Genomic DNA, 20,599 nt, shown 5'->3' with positions numbered 1-20,599 from the left:
CAGAAGAAAAAAAAAGAAAAGAGATGGACACTTTTACGGAGCGGAGAAGGCCCCCGACGCCTCGCCGGGGTCCGGGACCGAGGCCCCTTCCCCCGAGAGGGCCCCACCGGGAGCCGTAGCTGAGGCGATCCGCGAGAAGGGCCCGACGCACGTCCAGGGTCACCACCGCGCCCACCGCACCGACACCCCGCCTCGTCCGCCTTCGCCGCGGCCGGCGTCACGCGCAGCAGGTAAGCAGCTTACCTGCCCGCCACCCCCGTGGCCGGGGGCTCGTAACAGGGGTCACTTCGCCCGCGCAGCTTACCTGCCCGCCACCCCTGTTGCCGGGGGCGCGTAACAGGGGTCACTCCGCGCGCAGTGCGCTCACGAAAGGGGTGGGGCTCACCCTGGTTGATATAGACAGCAGGACGGTGGCCATGGACGTCGGAACCCGCTAAGGAGTGTGTAACAACCGACCTGCCGAATCAACTAGCCCTGAAAATGGATGGCGCTGGAGCGTTGGGCCCATACCCGGCCGTCGCCGGCAGCGAGACGCGCTTGGAGGTGCGCTCAGCGCGGCTCCCATATGATTGCGCACTGGTGTGCGTCTGGGTCGTGACAGCGTGGCACGCGAATGTCTGTGCTGCATTGGATCAGTCTCCTTTCTTTAACAGGCAAAAGCTTTATAACCTCACTAATGCCTTGCATCGTCTATATTAGATATATAACAACGGGCGGGTGCGGGCGGATGGCGGGCGGGTGCGGTTCTGATCAAATGTTACATCGGGTGGATGGCGGATGGTTGACGACTTTCTGATGCGGTTGCGGATGAAATAATTGCCTATCCACGCATCTCTAGTGTGCATGTATTTGCGGTCTTGACGTACAATAACATGACCACAGCAGTTTAAAATATCGCATGAAAGCATAAAATCATGCACAAATGTAGGAATAGCATGACGACAAACTGCTGTCGGTTAAAAATCCTCAGTTTACAGGCGTATCCAAACGGCTTACTGAAAAGTCAATGCATGCGGGGGCCATTTTTGATATTTTGTAAAAAAAAAAGAAAAAAAATGCTATAAACAAGACATACACTACAGGCCAAAAGTTTGGACACACCTTCTCATTCAATGCCTTTTCTTTATTTTCATGACTATTTACATTGTAGATTGTCACATCAAAACTATGAATGAACACATGACGAAAAAAGGTGAAATAACTGAAAACATGTTTTATATTCTAGTTTCTTCAAAATAGCCACCCTTTGCTCTGATTACTGCTTTGCACACTCTTGGCATTCTCTCAATGAGCTCCAAGCACACCGGTGAAGTGAAAACTATTTCAGGTGACTACCTCTTCTTGAACACTGCAAAAAGTCAGTGTTCAAAAACAAGAAAAAAAAAAATACAAAAATGAGGGGTATTTTATTTGAACTAAGCAAAATTATCTGCCAATAGAACAAGAAAATTTGGCTTGTCAAGACTTTCTAAAACAAGTAAAATTAGCTAACTTCAATGAACACAAAAATAGCTTAAAATAAGTATATTCTCACTAATAACAAGTGCACTTTTCTTGGTAGAAAAAAAGCCACCTTTTTGCTCAATATGTTGAAAAATGTTCTTAAATGAAGTAAATGCTAGTGCCATTATCTTGACATAATGATATTATATTTCTTGAAACCAGCTAACTTATACTAAAAACTAATTTATTGTTCTTAATGGAAAGACAACAAGACAACCGCTTGTTACTCTCGGGGTCTCCTAGCCGCTCAGGCAAATCATATGGTCTAAAAATGCATTTTTCCATGGATAACATGACATCATCGCGCCAAGTGCGTGCTCTTTCAGTCAATTAGTGCGCATATATACAGCCCGGCCCCCGGCCAATATTTTTTAATTGTAATTTTGAAGAATTCATCTGAATGTGCATGAACTATTTCTGTTCAAAATTGTTATAAATGTTTAAATATTAACTGTCAGTTTACTGTACTGTGCCAACTGTACTACTATATGAGTACGTGTCTTCTATTGTTTCATTGAAAATAAAAGAGCAAAGTCCATTTGGCTGTCATCCGTTTTAATTATAAGACAATTGTGTCAAAGTCATGATTTTTTTTTTCATGCTTGAAATAAGAAATTCTTACTTTAAAAAAAGTAGTTTTATACTTGTGAGTGTTGATGACACAGCTTTGCAACACTTGATATTCTAGTTTCAAGCATGTTTTACTCAATATAGGTCATCACATCTCAGCAACAAGCTGTAATATCTTACTGAGATCATTTAGGACCAAAACACTTAAAACAAGTAAAACACTCTAACATAAAATCTGCTTAGTGAGAAGAATTATCTTATCAGACAGAAAATAAGCAAATATCACCCTTATTTGAGATATTTCATCTTACTTAGATTTCAGTCTTTGCAGTGAAGGTAGTCACCTGAAAATGATATAGTCATTTTCTACATCGCACATAGACAAACCCGCGATATATCGAGTATATTCCATATATCGCCCAGCCCTAATTGTAGGTGTTTATTACACTTTGCATTCATATTTTGCTGTTTTTTTTTTATTTTTGTTGTAAAAGATGTGTATGGAGGAGCTCGTCTAAGAAGTAAAAGAGGGGCGATGTTCATGTGTTGTTAATATTCAGTGTTTTATTGTTCATAGTTAATATTGTACATTCCACTGTCTTTACTTTAGTGTACATTTTGGGTGTCCCATTCAGTTAAAAATTGTAAAATTCCATTCCTTTTTTTTGAGGTGGTCTGTCATAAGGTTTTTAGAACTCTGTGATATTGTGACTTTTAGTATTAGTGTTCCTGAAAAAAAGGGACTCAAACACACACATACCTGCCAACTACTCCGGTTTTCCCGTAATTAGTACGGTTTTCATCAACCTATTCCGGGTTACGGTTGCAGTGATAAAAAATACGGTTTTTCATTAATTAAATTTTTTTTTTTTTTTTTTAAGTTTTATTCACGAAATCGCGTAACAACAAAGACAATCGACACTGCTTCCCGTAACTTCCTATCGAGCCATTCCGAATGCCATGCGCGAGGCTATTTATAGCACCGCTGCCAAGCACGAGGCACCAGTTGCCATTGTTTCCAAACGAGCGAACGATCATGGAATCAGCCGGAGAAAAATCGCAAACGAGTCTTAAACCGAAAAGAAAACTGCAGTCATTCCGTGAAGAATATTCAAAAGCCTATCCGGGAATAATTATTCGTTCCAAAAAGGGTGAAAACTACGCGAATTGCACCTTGTGCAGACAAGATTTTTCGATCGGACACGGAGGAATTAGCGATGTAAAAGACCACGTTGGGACAAAAAAACACAAGTCTAATGCCGTTGCTAGCGATACAAGTGGAAAACTTTCAACGTTTTTCGTCGCCCAAACAGATTCTTTGGATGTGATAAATGCCGAAGTTTTATTTACGGAGGCAATAATTGAGCATGGACTAGAATAAATTTGGATTTTAGCCACAAAAAGGTAATGACACCAATGTTATCTATTGGAATTGTTTAGTACTGTTATACTGTTAAAAGTGTTTATACTATTTATGCTTTCAAGTCCAAGTTGAAGAAATCTAAATGTTGACAGCATAACTACCAAAGAAGTATGTCCTTAATATTTTTGCAGTGCTATTTCTGTTGAAAAGTTAAAATGATTACATTAGAGATTTGATGTGCCACTTTTCAAGTGTCTGATGGCTTAAATTAATTTTCATTAATTTTTCATATTTTGAATTCTTTTGAAAGGCTTACAAAAAAACTACATTTGAATTGTAATTCCATGCTATTGACAGGACTATTAATTTTAATGAAGTTAGCTTACCATGTTTACAGTATGATAATTGTGATAGAAATGTGAATTTTAGGCACATAATATTTTTTACAATTGAACAAGGCAGTAGATTATACAAGTTTAGACAGAAAGTTAATAATGACACCAATTTTTTTTTAATGGAATTGTTTAGTACTGTTTTACCATTTGTTTACTGTAAAAAGTGTTTATACTTTCAATTAACAAATTGAAGTCTTGTGAAAGGTTGACAGGATAACTGGCATTAACTGTCAAAATAATTTCAAACTATTGAAGTTAGCTTACAGAATAAACATGTCAATCAACCCATATGATTTTTGCTGTAATATTTTTGTTTTGAAAAGTCACTGTGACTGATAGAAAAGTGATGGTTTTAGCAACATTTTAACCTGTCTGAATGCTAATAATTATTTTGCGTCGGGTGGCGAAGCCTGAACCCCCCACCAGGACTTTGTCCTGGACCTACCGGGGCCTATGGCCCCTGGACCCTGGCTACTAGGTTTTTCTGATTTCAAAAGTTGGCAGGTATGCACACATACTGTACAGCAAATTTTTACAGCTAAATGTGTACATATCTTTTATACATACATACATATTGACCCCCCAGACACATTTTTTTTCTCTCAATGTGGCCCCCCCTAGTCAAAATATTTGCCCAGCTCTGATGAGCAGCTTCCTCACCTCGTCACGGGGGCTTTCATCCATCGACCATGACCAGACTTAAGTCCAGGGGAGACAGGGCCTTCTCTGTGGTCGGCCCTAAGCTCTGGAACACTCTGCCCCTCCATGTTCAAACTGCTCCCACAATGGAGTGTTTTAAGTCTCGTCTTAAGACCCACTTTTATTCTTTGGCTTTTAACACGACGTGAGTTGTGTGGTCCTCTGTTGTCCTGTGTTTTTAAAAAAAAAAAGTGATTTCTATTTACTGTTTTAATTTACTGTTTTAATAAGTTGACGGTCCCTGACACAAGGCTGAAGCTTAGAGGTGACAGAGCTTTCGCCATTGCTGCTCCCAAGCTCTGGAACGACCTACCTCTGAGTGTTAGACAAGCCTCCTCTCTTCCTGTTTTTAAATCTCTCTTAAAAACATACTTTTATTCCATGGCTTTTAACACTGAGTGATATCCATCCTGCAATGGCGCCCCATAATACACCTGCTGTGAACCTGTTTTTATGTTTTTATTTATTCTATTTTTATTTATTTATTTTTTTATCGTGTTCTGTTTGTGTTGTGTTGTTTGCTCCGTACTCGTTTTATCTTTTAACCTGTCCATTGTACAGCACTTTGGCTACCCCTGTGGTAAATTTTAAATGTGCTTTATAAATAAAGTTGATTTGATTTGATTTAATCATATTTATTTTTATATTGTTTTTATATTTATTTATTTTTTGTTTTTATTCAGTCATTGGTGGAGCTAACGATAATATTTAAATATTGTTTTTAATATTGTTGTGCAGCACTTTGGAAACATTTGTTGTTGTTTAAATGTGCTATATAAATAAAGTGGATTGGATTCATCCTCTGTGCCGTCCTCCAGCAGTACCATGAAGACGGAGCACGCATCGAGGCAGCCTTCCGCCGCTACATCCACCGCGCCAACCCCAAGCAGAAGGAGGACAGCTACGAGATCATCGTGTGTCACGCCAACGTCATCCGATACTTTGTCTGCAGGTTTGTGATTGGCTTCTTGGCGCCTTTAGCAGTCACATGTCTACTGTCGGCTGTGATGCTTGTTCATCTTTGCTCTGAACTCTTCCTCATACATTCAGCTTTTGTGCTGCCCATTCCCATCTTGATCATCCATGTGTCAGATGGGCCGATACTAGTACCGATCACATTGGATTATAAGGCGCACTGCAGATGAGCATGTCTAGACAGGTCTTTTTTCATACAAAAGGCGCATTAAAGAGGTCATAATTAGGGCCCGCATGGCCCATTGTAAAAGGAATCCCAACGGGAGTCCTTTTGCAATGGGACATAAGGACTTATTGTTTTTCTAAGGTTTTATTATTATTCCGCCGCCTCTTTGAGCACTAATTTGACCCACTTAACAAACTCACCATATTTGACCCACACATCAGGACCTGCGAAAATTGTTTTTTAATAAAGAAACCGAACCCCAAAACTCAAAATTGCGCACTAGCGCCCCCTAGAAAGAAAACTGCTTATAACTCCCAGTACGAATGTTGTAGAGACATGAAACAAAAACCTCTATGTAGGGCTCACTTAGCCCTACTTTTCATTAATTAATTTCCTCGGGCAAAAATCAACAGGAAGTTGGCAATTCCCCTTTCAAGACAAAAATGTACTAAAAACAGTCACTTTTGCCTCTTTGAGCTGTAATTTGACCCCCTTAACATGCTTCAAAACTCACCGAACTGAACACACACATCAGGACTGGCAAAAATTGCGATCTAATAAAAAAACCTAACCCCAAATCTCAAAAATTGCGCTCTAGCGCAATTTTTGAATAAAACGCAGAAAAAACTGCTCCTCGGAAGAAAAAAATGACAAAACTGCCTGTAACTCCCACTGGGAAGGTCGGAGAGACATGAAACAAAAACCTCTATGTAGACAAAAAGTATTGGGACAATTCGGACTAAAAGTAGACAAAAGTATTGGGACACTTATGACGAAAACTGAACAAAAGTATTGGGACACTTACACTGGAAAAAATTATTGGGACACTTAGGAATACCACTGAACAAAAGTATTGGGACACTTGGGACTAAAACTTGACAAAAGTATTGGGACACTTATGGCTACCACTGAACAAAAGTACTGGGACACTTAGGACGACAACTGGACAAAAGTATTGGGACACTTAAGATTACAACTGGACAAAAGTATTGGGACACTTAGGACTATAACTGGACAAAAGTATTGGGACACTTGGGACTACAACTTGACAAACGTATTGGGACACTTATGACTACCACTGGACAAAAGTATTGGGACACTTAGGACTACAACTTGACAAAAGTATTGGGACACTTACACTGGACAAAAGTATTGGGAAATTTAGGACTACAACTTGACAAAAGTATTGGGACACTTACGCCTAAACTTGACAAAAGTATTGGGACACTTCTGACTACCACTTTAAAAAAGTATTGGGACACTTAGGACTAAAACTGGACAAAAGTATTGGGACACTTAGGACTACCACTGGAAAAAAGTATTGGGACACCTACACTGGACAAATGTATTGGGACACTTAGGATTAAAACTTGACAAAGGTATTGGGACACTTGGGACTATAACTTGACAAAAGTATTGGGACACTTAGGACGAAAACTGGACATAAGTATTGGGACACTTAGGAATACAACTGGACAAAAGTATTGGGACACCTACACTGGACAAAAGTATTGGGACACTTAGGACTACAACTTGACAAAAGTATTGGGAAATTTAGGACTAAAACTGGATATAAGTATTGGGACACTTAGGACTAGCACCTGCCAAATACGCGGGCCCGACCAATGCTGCTTGCAGCTTTAATATTATTATTATTATTATTATTATTATTATTATTATCGCTTCCTTATGGTCTACATAACATGTGATGGTGGTCCTTTGGTCAAAATGTGACAAAAATATTATTTATTGTAACATAAATCTTATTTACGTGGCTCACCTTCGGCAGCGTTTGAGTGATTGTTTCCTTGAGCTGGTGTTTAGTCTGCAACCGGACACAAAGTCACGAACAACAAAAGTATCAAAATATGGCAATGTTTCATTTTCTGCAAATCAATACCCGGTAGAATTCGGTCGGTGCCTGTAAAAGTACTGAATTTGGTACCCATCCCTACTACAGATGTCCGGCCGATAAATGCGTTAAAATGTAATATTGGAAATGATCGGTATCGGTTTTTGTATTATCAGTATCGGTTTTATTTATATATTTATTTTTTTTATTTTTTTATTTATTAAATCAACATAAAAAACACAAGATACACTTACAATTAGTGCACCAATCCAAAAAAACTCCCTCCCCCATTTACACTCATTCACATTCATTAACACAAAAGGGTTGTTTCTTTCTGTTATTAATATTGTGGTTCCTACATTATATATCAATATATATCAATACTTTCTGCAAGGGATACAGTCCGTAAGCACACATGATTGTGCGTGCTGCTGGTCCACTAATAGCATACTTGCCAACCTTGAGACCTCCGATTTCGGGAGGTGGGGTGGGTGGGGGGGCGTGGTCGGGGGGTGTGGTTGGGGGCGTGGTTAAGAGAGGAGGAGTATATTTACATCTAGAATTCACCAAGTCAAGTATTTCATATATGTACCGTATTTTCCGCACTATAAGGCGCACCTAAAAACCACAAATTTTCTCAAAAGCTGACAGTGCGCCTTATAACCCGGTGCGCTTTATATATGGATTAATATTAAGATTCATTTTCATAAAGTTTCGGTCTCGTAACTACGGTAAACAGCCGCCATCTTTTTTCCCGGTAGAACAGGAAGCGCTTCTTCTTCTACGCAAGCAACCGCGAAGGTAAGCACCCGCCCCCATAGAACAGGAAGCGCTTCTTCTTCTACTGTAAGCAACCACCCGCCCGCGTAGAAGAAGAAAAAGGGCGCGGATATTACCGTACGTTTCATTTCCTTTGTGTGTTTACATCTGTAAAGACCACAAAATGGCTCCTACTAAGCGACAGGGATCCGGTTCATGAAAAGACGCAATCTCTCCATCCGCACACGGATTACTATTTCACAGCAACTGATATTCCTGTGAACCGCACTGTGGATACAACGGGAGCACGTACGGTGAATATTCGCACCACAGGGAATGAGAAGTCATCCTTCACTGTGGTTCTAGCTTGCCATGCTAATGGCCAGAAACTTCCACCCATGGTGATATTCAAAAGGAAGACCTTGCCAAAAGAGACCTTTCCAGCCGGCGTCATCATAAAAGCTAACTCGAAGGGATGGATGAAGAAAAGATGAGCGAGTGGTTAAGGTAAGTTTAAGTTTACGCGAAGAGGCCGGGTGGCTTTTTTCACGCAGCTCTGTCCATGTTGATATACGACTCCATGCGCGCCCACATCACGCTGGTTTTAATATATTATTAAAGTTTGACTGACCTATTTGACTGTTTTTTTGACATTCCTTTAGCGCAGTTAGATGCGGCTTACAACACGGGGCGGCTTATAGGTGGACAAAATTTTGAAATATGCCGTTCATTGAAGGCGCGGCTTATAACCCAGGGCGCCTTATGGTGCGGAAAATACGGTATATATATAGATACGAAATACTTGACTTTCAGTGAATTCTAGCTATATATATATATATATATATATATATATATATAAAAGAGAAATACTTGAATTTCAGTGTTCATTTATTTACACATATACACACACATAACACTCATCTACTCATTGTTGAGTTAAGGGTTGAATTGTCCATCCTTGTGCTATTCTCTGTCACTATTTTTCTAACCATGCTGAACACCCTCTCTGATGATGCATTCTGCTTCGTCTCCTTGTTGTGTGCGCAGTTGTGCACTGCACTCTCTAAAAGCCCTAGAAGTTAATGTCACATATGCATGTACAGTAGATGGCAGTATCGCCCCGCTTAAGAGTGTCACAACATTGCTGTTTACGGCAGACGAACCGCTTTACGGCAGACGGAAACGTGATTGCTGTTGTTGTGTGTTGTTGCGGCGCTGGGAGGACGTTAATGAAACTGCCTAACAATAAACCCACATAAGAAACCAAGAACTCGCCCTCAATCATTCTACAGTTATAACGTCATTGTGGGAAAGCGGATGTGAAAACAGGCTGTCGACACGTCACTCAGGTCCGCCTGAATTTCGGGAGATTTTCGGGAGAAAATTTGTCCCGGGGAGGTTTTCGGGAGAAGCGCTGAATTTCGGGAGTCTCCCGGAAAATCCGGGAGGGTTGGCAAGTATGACTAATAGTACTAACCTTTAAGAGTTAATTTTACTCATTTTCATTAATTACTAGTTTCTATGTAACTATTTTTATATTGTTTTACTTTCTTTTTTATTCAAAAAAATGTTTTTAATTTATTTATCTTATTTTATTTTTTTATTTTTTTTTAAAAGTACCTTATCTTCACCATACCTGGTTGTCCAAATTAGGCATAATAATGTGTTAATTCCACGACTGTATATATCGGTATCGGTAATTAAAGAGTTGGACAATATCAGATATCGGCAAAAAGCCATTATCGGACATCCCTCGTCCCTACCCAATACTAATATAAAGTATCCAAACAGAAAAATAAGTACTTATTAGATTTTAACAGAAGTGTAGATAGAAACATGTTACAGCAGTAAATTAGTAAGTGGATTAATAATAATTTTGAGGAAAATAATACAAACAAAAATGATGCAATATGTTACCACTTATGTCAGCAGCCAAATTAGGAACCTTTGTAACCCGTTGTGAAATAATTCTATTATCACTTATATACCGATTTTGCCGATGAATGGTCTATTTTTGATCTTTTTTCATATATAAAGCACACTGGATTATAAGGCGCATTAAAGTAGTCATATTATTATTATTTTTTTCTAAATGTAAAAGACTTCCTTGTTGTCTACATAACATGTAATGGTAGTTATTTGGTCAAAATGTTGCATAGATGATGTTTTACACATCATCTTCAAGCCACTTTCTGACAGTCGCTTCAGAATGCGCCGTTTTGTGGGCGGTCTTATTTACGTGGCTCACCTTCGACGGCGTCTTCTCCCCGTCATCTTTGTTGTAGCGGTGTAGCGTGCAAGGACGGGAGTGGAAGAAGTGTCAAAAGATGGCGCTAACTGTTTTAATGACATTCAGACTTTACTTCAATCAATAACGGAGCAGCATCTCCTCATCCGGAAACAACAACAGACAAAAACCATCTGACCGGAACTCTCTAATAACTAAAGTTCCTTGGGTGAATAATGTAAACTCACTACACCGGTATGTTTTAGCGCTTTCATGGCGAGTTTACTGACAGATATAAGTAAGAACTTTACACTACTTTATATTAGAAATGGCAACTGCGGAGGATGAATGTCACATAACAAGAAGATAGAGAAAAAGAAGAAGCTTATAGACTACGGCATCGGCACAGACTATAGTGGCGGACGTGCGCAAATTTTCAAGACTTATGCAGATCCCAAAGACACATCAACAGGTACCAGAAGGTAAGAAAAGGTGGTTTTGCATAATATTGTGAAACAAAACACCAGATAATGTGTCTTACCTTATACACACACCATAGTAATACTCGTATCTCTGACTATGGTAGCCGTAACGGGCCGACAATCCATCAAAGTCGTACTAAAAACATTTTGACAGATTTTCGAGCGCCGCGTGTAACGTTCTTTATTTTTAATAGAACATTTAAAGTTTTGGTGTTGTTTACTGGCATCATCTTGCAGTCTACACGTATCTCTTATGTGTGGCTGCCATCTACTGGTCACACTTATCATTACACCATGTACCAAATAAAATAGCTTCGAGGTCGGAAAGCACAACCAGAATTATTCCGTACATTAGGCGCACCAGGTTATAAGGCGCACTGTCGATTTTGGAGAAAATGAAAGGATTTTAAGTTTGATTGATTGAGACTTTTATTAGTAGATTGCACAGTACAGTACATATTCCGTACAATTGACCACTCAATGGTAACACCCCAATAAGTTTTTCAACTTGTTTAAGTCGGGGTCCACGTTCATCGATTCATGGTAAGTGCGCCTTATAGTCTGAAAAATACGGCAAAAACAACCAAAATATTATGTTGATAAATCTTTTAAATAAATGTTATCAAATAAAAATATCGACATAACCACTCCAGTATCGATCATATGCTCATCCATTCACCCTCCTGCTACATCTCATGTATTGACTGTGACAATGTTGACAGTTGTTATATTATCCTCCCTCTCTGGACTTGTATTCATGTGTTCTTTTCCTGTACGGTAAGTAGAAAGCACGGTGGGAGAGGGGTTAGTGCGTCTGCCTCACAATACGAAGGTCCTGAGTAGTCCTGAGTTCAATCCCGGGCTCGGGATCTTTCTGTGTGGAGTTTGCATGTTCTCCCCGTGACTGCGTGGGTTCCCTCCGGGTACTCCAGCTTCCTCCCACCTCCAAAGACATGCTTCTGGAGATAGGCCCCTCCCACCTCCAAAGACATGCACCTGGGGATAGGCCCCTCCCACCTCCAAAGACATGCTTCTGGGGATAGGCCCCTCCCGACTTGTCCAGGGTGTACCCCGCCTTCCGCCCGAATGCAGCTGAGATAGGCTCCCGCGACCCCGAAAAGGGACAAGCGGTAGAAAATGGATGGATGGATGGATTTTAAGGCTCGGTTATATCAGCTGTTGGCATGCCAGTTTTTGGCTTTCTCTCGCACTTAACATGTTGAGCTTTGTCCTCCAGTGATAATAATACCTGGTAATGATATTGAAGATACTATGATGGGGGTGATCATTAGTCACAGTTAGCTGCTAGCCGCTTGTCATCAAGGAGGATCCGTGTTTGTGATCAGGATTAAAATACATTCATCTGCCAAGATTGATAATATTCCAAAGTCAACTTTATTATAAGACAAGTGAAGAGTTTGGGAACAACAGCAACTCAGCCACCAAGTGGTAGGCCACGTAAACTGACAGAGAGAGGTCAGCGGATGCTTTAGTGCATAGTGCAAAGACTTTCTGCACAGTCAGTTGCTACAGAGCTCCAAACTTCATGTGACCTTCCAATTAGCCCACGTACAGTACGCAGAGAGCTTCACGGAATGGGTTTCCATGGCCGAGCAGCTGTATCTAAGCCATTCTTCACCAAGTCCAATGCAAAGCGTGGGATGCAGTGGTGTAAAGCACGTCGCCACTGGACTCTAGAGCAGTGGAGACTCCTTCTCTGGACTGATTAGTCACGCTTTTCCATCTGGCAATCTGATGGACCAGTCTGGGTTTGGAGGTTGCAAACCTTGGAGGTTTACCTTGATTTTCAAGGTAAAAAATGATTTTCTAGGTAAAAAATGATTTTCTAGGTAAAAAATGATTTTCAAGGTAAAAAAAAATTTTCAAGGTAAATTTTTTTTTTCAAGCTTAAAAATGATTTTCAATGTAAAAAATGATTTTCAAGGTTAAATATGATTTTCAAGGTAAAAAATTATTTTCTAGGTAAAAAATATTTTTCAAGGTAAAAAAAATTTTATGGGTAAAAAAAATGTTTCAAGGTAAAAAATTATTTTCGAGGTAAAAAAAAAAAATTTTAAGGTAAAAATGTTTGAAGGTAAAAAAAAAATTTCAAGGTTAAAAATGATTTTCAAGGTAAAAAATGATTTTCAAGGTAAAAAAATTTTTTAAGGTAAAAAAACATTTTCAAGGTAAAATTTTTATTTCAAGGTTAAAAATGATTTTCAAGGTTAAAAATGATTTTCAAGGTAAAAAAATGATTTTCTAGGTAAAAAAAATTTTCAAGGTAAAAAAAATTTTCAAGGTAAAAAATGATTTTCAAGGTAAAAAAAAATTTTCAAGGTAAAAAAAATTTTTCATGGTAATTTTTTTTTCAATGTAAAAAATGATTTTCAAGGTAAAAAATGATTTTCAAGGTAAAAAAAAATTTTCAAGGTAAAAAATGATTTTCAAGGTAAAAAAAAATTTTCAAGGTAAAAAAAAATTTTCAAGGTAAAAAAAAATTTTCAAGGTAAAAAAAAATTTTCAATGTAACATTTTTTTTTCAATGTAAAAAATGATTTTCAAGGTTAAAAATGATTTTCAAGGTAAAAAATGATTTTCAAGGTAAAAAAAAATTTTCAAGGTAAACAATATTTTTCAAGGTAAAGAATATTTTTCAAGGTAACATTTTTTTTTCAAGGTTAAAAATGATTTTCAAGGTAAAAAATGATTTTGAAGGTAAAAAATGATTTTCAAGGTAAAAAAAATTTTGAAGGTAAAAAAACATTTTCAAGGTAAAAAAATTTTTCAAGGTAAAAAATGATTTTCAAGTTAAAAAATGATTTTCAAAGTAAAAATTTTTTTTCAAGATTATAAATGATTTTCAAGGTAAAAAATGATTTTCAAGGTAAAAAAAAATGTTCAAGGTAAAAAAAAATTTCAAGATTAAAAATGATTTTCAAGGTAAAAAATGATTTTCAAGGTAAAAAAAAATTTTCAAGATAAATTTTTTTTTCAAGGTAAAAAATGATTTTCAAGGTAAAAAAAAAATTTTCAAGGTAAATTTTTTTTTCAAGGTTAAAAAATGATTTGCTAGGTAAAAAAAAATTTTCAAGGTGAATTTTTTTTTTCAAGGTTAAAAATGATTTTCAAGGTAAAAAATAAATTTTAGGTAAAACATTTTTTTAAGGTAAAAACATTTTTCAAGGTAAATTTTTTTTTTCAAGGTTAAAAATGATTTTCAAGGTAAAAAATGATTTTCAAGGTAAAAAAATTTTTTCAAGGTAAAAAATGATTTTCAAGGTAAAAAATGATTTTCAGGGTAAAAATTTTTTTCAAGGTAACATTTTTTTGTCAAGGTAAAAAATGATTTTCAAGGTAAAAACATTTTTTCAAGGTAAAATTTTTTTTTCAAGGTTAAAAATGATTTTCAAGGTAAAAAAAAATTTAAGGTTAAAAATGATTTTCAAGGTAAAAAAAAATTTAAGGTAAAAAAAAATTTTCAAGGTAAATTTTTTTTTTCAAGGTTAAAAATGATTTTTAAGGTAAAAAATGATTTTCAAGGTAAAAAATGATTTTCTAGGTAAAACAAATTTTAAGGTAAAAAAAAAATTTCAAGGTAAATTTTTTTTTTCAAAGTTAAAAATGATTTTCAAGGTAAAAAATGATTTTCAAGGTAAAAAAAAAATTTCAAGGTAAAATTTTTTTTTTCAAGGTAAAAAATGATTTTCAAGGTAAAAAATGATTTTCAAGGTAAAAAAAATGTTTCAAGGTGAAATTTTTTTTCAAGGTAAAAAATGATTTTCAAGATAAAAAATTATTTTCAATATAAAAAATGATTTTTAAGGTAAAAAAAAAATTTCAAGGTAAAAAAAATATTTCAAGGTAAAAAAAATTTTTCAAGGTAAAAAATGATATTCAAGGTAAAAAAAAATTTTCAAGGTAACATTTTTTTTTCAAGGTTAAAAATGATTTTCAAGGTAAAAAAATGATTTCTAGGTAAACAAAAATTTTAAGGTAAAAAACAATTTTCAAGGTAAAATTTTTTTTTCAATTTAAAAAATGATTTTCAAGGTAAAAAATGATTTTTAAGGTAAAAAATGATTTTTGAGGTAAAAAATGAATTTCTAGGTAAAAAAAATTATTAAGGTAAAACATTTTTTCAAGGTCAAATTTTTTTTTTCAAGGTTAAAAATGATTTTCAAGGTAACATTTTTTTTTCAAGGTTAAAAATTGTGCCGAGTGTGAAATTTGTTGGAGGAGGAATTATGGTGTGGGGTTGTTTTTCATGAGATAGTTCCAGTGAAAGGAACTTTGAATCCTCCAGGATAACAAAACATTTTGGACAATTCCATGCTCCCATCCTTGTGAGAACAGTTTGGAGCGGGCCCCTTCCTCTTCCAACATGATTGTGCACCAGTGCACAAAGCAAGGTCCATAAAGACATGGATGACAGTCTGGTGTGGATGAACTTGACTGGCCTGCACAGAGTCCTGACCCGAACCCGATAGAATTAGAACGGAGACTGAGAGCCAGGTCTTCTCCACCAACATCAGTGTGTGACCTCACCAATGCACTTTTGGAAGAATGGTGGAAAATACCTATAAACACACTCTGCAACCTTGTGGACAGCCTTCCCAGAAGAGTTGAGGCTGTAATAGCTGCAAAAGGTCATATTGAAGCCTATGGGTTAGGAATGGGATGGCACTTCAAGGTCATATGTGAGTCAAGGCAGGTGGCCAAATACTTTTGGCAATATAATGTAACTGACACACACTTGGTCTGCCAGAGAATAAGAAGACCATGCAGATGTTTATAAAGTGTTAGAGATGCGCGGATAGGCAATTATTTCATCCGCAACCGCATCAGAAAGTCGTCAACCATCCGCATCCACCCGAATTAACATTTAATCAACACCGCACCCGCCCGTTGTTATATATCTAATATAGACGATGCAAGGCATTAGTGAGGTTATAAAGCTTTTGCCTGTTAAAGAAAGGAGACTGATCCAATGCAGCACAGACATTCGCGTGCCACGCTGTCACGGCCCGGACGCACACCAGTGCGCAATCATATGGGAGCCGCGCTGAGCGCACCTCTAAGCGCGTCTCGCTGCCGGCGACGGCCGGGTATGGGCCCGACGCTCCAGCGCCATCCATTTTCAAGGCTAGTTGATTCGGCAGGTGGGTTGTTACACACTCCTTAGCGGGTTCCGACTTCCACGGCCACCGTCCTGCTGTCTATATCAACCAGGGTGAGCCCCACCCCTTTCGTGAGCGCACTGCGCGCGGAGTGACCCCTGTTACGCGCCCCCGGCAACAGGGGTGGCGGGCAGGTAAGCTGCGCGGGCGGAGCGCGCGGAGTGACCCCTGTTACGAGCCCCCGGCCACGGGGGTGGCGGGCAGGTAAGCTGCTTACCTGCTGCGCGTGACGCCGGCCGCGGCGAAGGCGGACGAGGCGGGGTGTCGGTGCGGTGGTGACCCTGGACGTGCGTCGGGCCCTTCTCGCAGATCGCCTCAGCTACAGCTCCCGGTGGGGCCCTCTCGGGGGAAAGGGCCTCGGTCCCGGACCCCGGCGAGGCATCCCTTCTCCGCTCCGTAAAAGTGTCCATCTCTTTTTTTTTTTTTTTCTTCTGTTGTGGCATATGCTGCAGGTGCCTGCTCGTTTTTCGTATGTGGGTAACAACATTTAACTATGTATATATATTTACCAATTGGTTTAACTGCCACCCGCCTGAATCTATTTAAAATCGAATTTTTTTTTATTTCAACCGCCCGACCCGACCCGACCCGACCCGACCCGACCCGACCCGCGGATAAAATCAAATTTTTTTAAATTTCATCCGCCCAATCCGCGGACTCCGCGGTTGTGCCCGCAAACCGTGCATCTCTATAAAGTGTGTTGTTGTGAAGAAGTGCACTGCATCTTATTTCACGTTCCTTTCCTCCCAGGGCGCTGCAGTTCCCAGCTGAGGGCTGGTTACGTATGGGCTTGAACAACGGCAGCATCACCTGGCTCACCATCCGCCCCAGCGGCCGCGTGGCCTTAAGAACTTTGGGAGACTCAGGATTCATGCCGCCGGATAAACTAACACGGACCTGATTCGCCGACGGCCCCCCCAAGCTCAGTTTTCTCCGTAAGTGTCTTCGTCGTGTTCATACTTGTGTTCCTGAACCACCGCCTGGTGTGTCGCAGGGCGTCGTACTCGCGTCCAACAGAATGTAACTCGAGGATTTTTATACAACTGAGTCATTTCTAAACCAAAACACGTTTTTTGTATCTGTGATTGTGCGGTGCAGTAATGGTGAATAAAATGATCATCACACTTTTGTCATTTGTTATTATGCTCGAAATCAAACCTGGGCAAAGTAAGGCCCCTTAAGATTTTCAATCTGGCCCCCAGGACATTCCTACATAATAGCATACCTGCCAACTACTCCAGTTTTCCCGTAATTCGTACGGTTTTCATCAACCTATTCCGGGTTACGGTTGCAGTGATAAAAAAATACGGTTTTTCATTAATTAAAACAAAAAAAGGGTGAAAACTACACGAATTGCACCTTGTGCAGACAAGATTTTTCGATCGGACACGGAGGAATTAGCGATGTAAAAGACCACGTTGGGACAAAAAAACACAAGTCTAATGCCGTTGCTAGCGATACAAGTGGAAAACTTTCAACGTTTTTCGTCGCCCAAACAGATTCTTTGGATGTGATAAATGCCGAAGTTTTATTTACGGAGGCAATAATTGAGCATGGATTTCCAATCGCACTGGCTGATCACATGGGACAGTTAAATGTTTGTAATGCAACCTTTAAAAATCATTACGCGGTGATCGCGGTCCCAAAAATAAACTTTTCTTGCATGATAATGTCCAGAAAAATTCGCTTTATATTACTATAGAGTCCTTTTAACGAATGAGTTTGATGGTTTATCACAAACCTTAAATGAAAGAAGTCCTTTGTTCTCCTGCACCATGCATGCACTTTGGCCTTGCTTCGTGTTTGGTGCGCAATCCTGTCAGTTGTATTTCACAGCACGTCTTTGACAACTTGAAGTGGCATAAAACATTTAAAACAAAGGGGTTATAGGAACAATCACTTTCAGTGTTTTATGCCACTTCAAGTTGTCAAAGACGGTATGCTGGTGCCCGACTGCCACAAGTGGAACAAACATTTGAAACAAAGGGGTTATAGGAACAATCACTTTCAGTGTTTTATGCCACTTCAAGTAAACTTATAAAGTTACCATATCATTTTTGCAGTATGATCAATCTGATAGAATAAATTTGGATTTTAGCCACAAAAAGGTAATGACACCAATGTTATCTATTGGAATTGTTTAGTACTGTTATACTGTTAAAAGTGTTTATACTATTTATGCTTTCAAGTCCAAGTTGAAGAAATCTGGTTAAATGTTGACAGCATAACTACCAAAATACAGAAGTATGTCCTTAATATTTTTGCAGTGCTATTTCTGTTGAAAAGTTACAATGATTACATTAGAGATGTGATGTGCCACTTTTCAAGTGTCTGATGGCTTAAATTAATTTTCATTGATTTTTCATATTTTGAATTCTTTTGAAAGGCTTACAAAAAAACTACATTTGAATTGTAATTCCATGCTATTGACAGGACTATTAATTTTAATGAAGTTAGCTTACCATGTTTACAGTATGATAATTGTGATAGAAATGTGAATTTTAGGCACAGAATATTTTGTACAATTGAACAAGGCAGTAGATTATACAAGCTTGGACAGAAAGTTAATAATGACACCAATTTTTTTAATGGAATTGTTTAGTACTGTTTTACCATTTGTTTACTGTAAAAAGTGTTTATACTTTCAATTAACAAATTGAAGTCTTGTGAAAGGTTGACAGGATAACTGGCATTAACTGTCAAAATAATTTCAAACTATTGAAGTTAGCTTACAGAATAAACATGTCAATCAACCCATATGATTTTTGCTGTAATATTTTTGTTTTGAAAAGTCACTGTGACTGATAGAAAAGTGATGGTTTTAGCAACATTTTAACCTGTCTGAATGCAATCAATCATTTTGCGTCGGGGGGCGAAGGAACCCCCCACCAGGACTTTGTCCTGGACCTACCAGGGCCTGCGGCCCCTGGACCCTGGCTACTAGGTTTTTCTGATTTCAAAAGTTGGCAGGTATGCCCAACAGAATGTAACTTGAGGATTTTTATACAACTGAGTCATTTCTAAACCAAAACAAGTTTTTTGTATCTGTGATTGTGCGGTGCAGTAATGGTGAATAAAATGATCATCACACCTTTGTCATTTGTTATTATGCTCGAAATCACACCTGGGCAAAGTAAGGCCCGGGGGCCACATGCGGCCCATTAAGATTTTCAATCTGGCCCCCAGGACATTCCTACATAATAGTTTTAGATGTTTAAGATGTAAAGTGTAGCTGCCATTATGATGTGCGATCATGTTTTGTAAGTCTTCAACTATGTCAGGGGTCAGCAACTTTTACCAGTCAAAGAGACATTTTGACCACTTTCACAAATTTTTTTTAACCCAATGAGGCCCCCGAGTCAAAAAGTGTGGGGACCCCTGATGTACACTGAAAAATTAGGTAACACAACAGATAGCATATAATTTATAAACAAAATTACATTTTCAAAATAAGCATTTATGTACAGTCCAGATTATGTCTCCAATTTGGGAACACAACAGATTGCATATCATCTATAAACATAATTACATTTTCAAAATAAGGCTTTGAGGACTTTTTTTTAAAATGTTTTTTGGCATCATTATAGTTTTCAACCATGTAACTTTCTAAAGTTAAAAAATACTGAATAAATGTTTTAAAGAAAGTAATACTAAGTGAATATCTGTTGTTGGCCTTAAAAATAAACCTTTCACCGAGTACTATAATTAAATTGACTAAATCATGATTGTCATTGAACTCTCCTAAAGTAACAGAAACCACATCAAGCTTCATAAACAAACCAATCCTGAAACACATTTTTTCAACTTCCACCCAAAATGAAGACACAATATGACAATACAATATGAAACAAAACGAAGACACAAAATGACAGTACAATATGACAAAACAAAGACACAATATGACAATACAATATGACAAAACGAAGACACAATATGACAATACAATATGACAAAACGAAGACACAATATGACAAAACAAAGACACAATACGACAATACAATATGACAAAACGAAGACACAATATGACAATACAATATGACAAAATAATATGACAAAATGAAGACACAATATGACAATACAATATGACAAAATGAAGACACAATATGACAATACAATATGACAAAACGAAGACACAATATGACAATACAATATGACAAAACGAAGACACAAAATGACAATACAATATGACAAAAACGAAGACACAATATGACAATACAATATGACAAAACAAAGACACAATATGACGATACAATATGACAAAACAAAGACACAATATGACGATACAATATGACAAAATGAAGACACAATATGACAATACAATATGACAAAACGAAGACACAATATGACAATACAATATGACAAAACGAAGACACAATATGACAATACAATATGACAAAATAATATGACAAAATGAAGACACAATATGAC

General features: G+C 37.9%; 1 protein-coding gene across 2 annotated transcripts in view; it reads left to right on the top strand.

Annotated features, from left to right (window-relative positions):
- LOC140679257 (serine/threonine-protein phosphatase PGAM5, mitochondrial-like) overlaps nt 1-17,295 on the top strand; it is a 31,023-nt gene extending 13,728 nt beyond the window's left edge. The window contains exons 5-6 of one of the 2 annotated variants that reach the window (XM_072914304.1): nt 5,352-5,482; nt 16,922-17,295. In XM_072914304.1, the coding sequence (XP_072770405.1) occupies nt 5,352-5,482; nt 16,922-17,072 (282 nt within the window). In that variant the 3' untranslated portion in view covers nt 17,073-17,295. Of the gene's footprint in view, nt 1-5,348; nt 5,483-16,921 lie in introns of both variants that reach the window. The other variant, XM_072914303.1, reaches the window with a different exon arrangement.
- The last annotated feature ends 3,304 nt before the right edge of the window (nt 17,296-20,599 follow it).

Source organism: Nerophis lumbriciformis, linkage group LG12, assembly GCF_033978685.3.
Source record: "Nerophis lumbriciformis linkage group LG12, RoL_Nlum_v2.1, whole genome shotgun sequence".
In the NCBI taxonomy this organism is placed as follows: Eukaryota; Metazoa; Chordata; class Actinopteri; order Syngnathiformes; family Syngnathidae; genus Nerophis; species Nerophis lumbriciformis.
The sequence above is the reverse complement of the archived record's forward strand: the minus strand, read 5'-3'. Positions and strand labels throughout refer to the sequence as shown.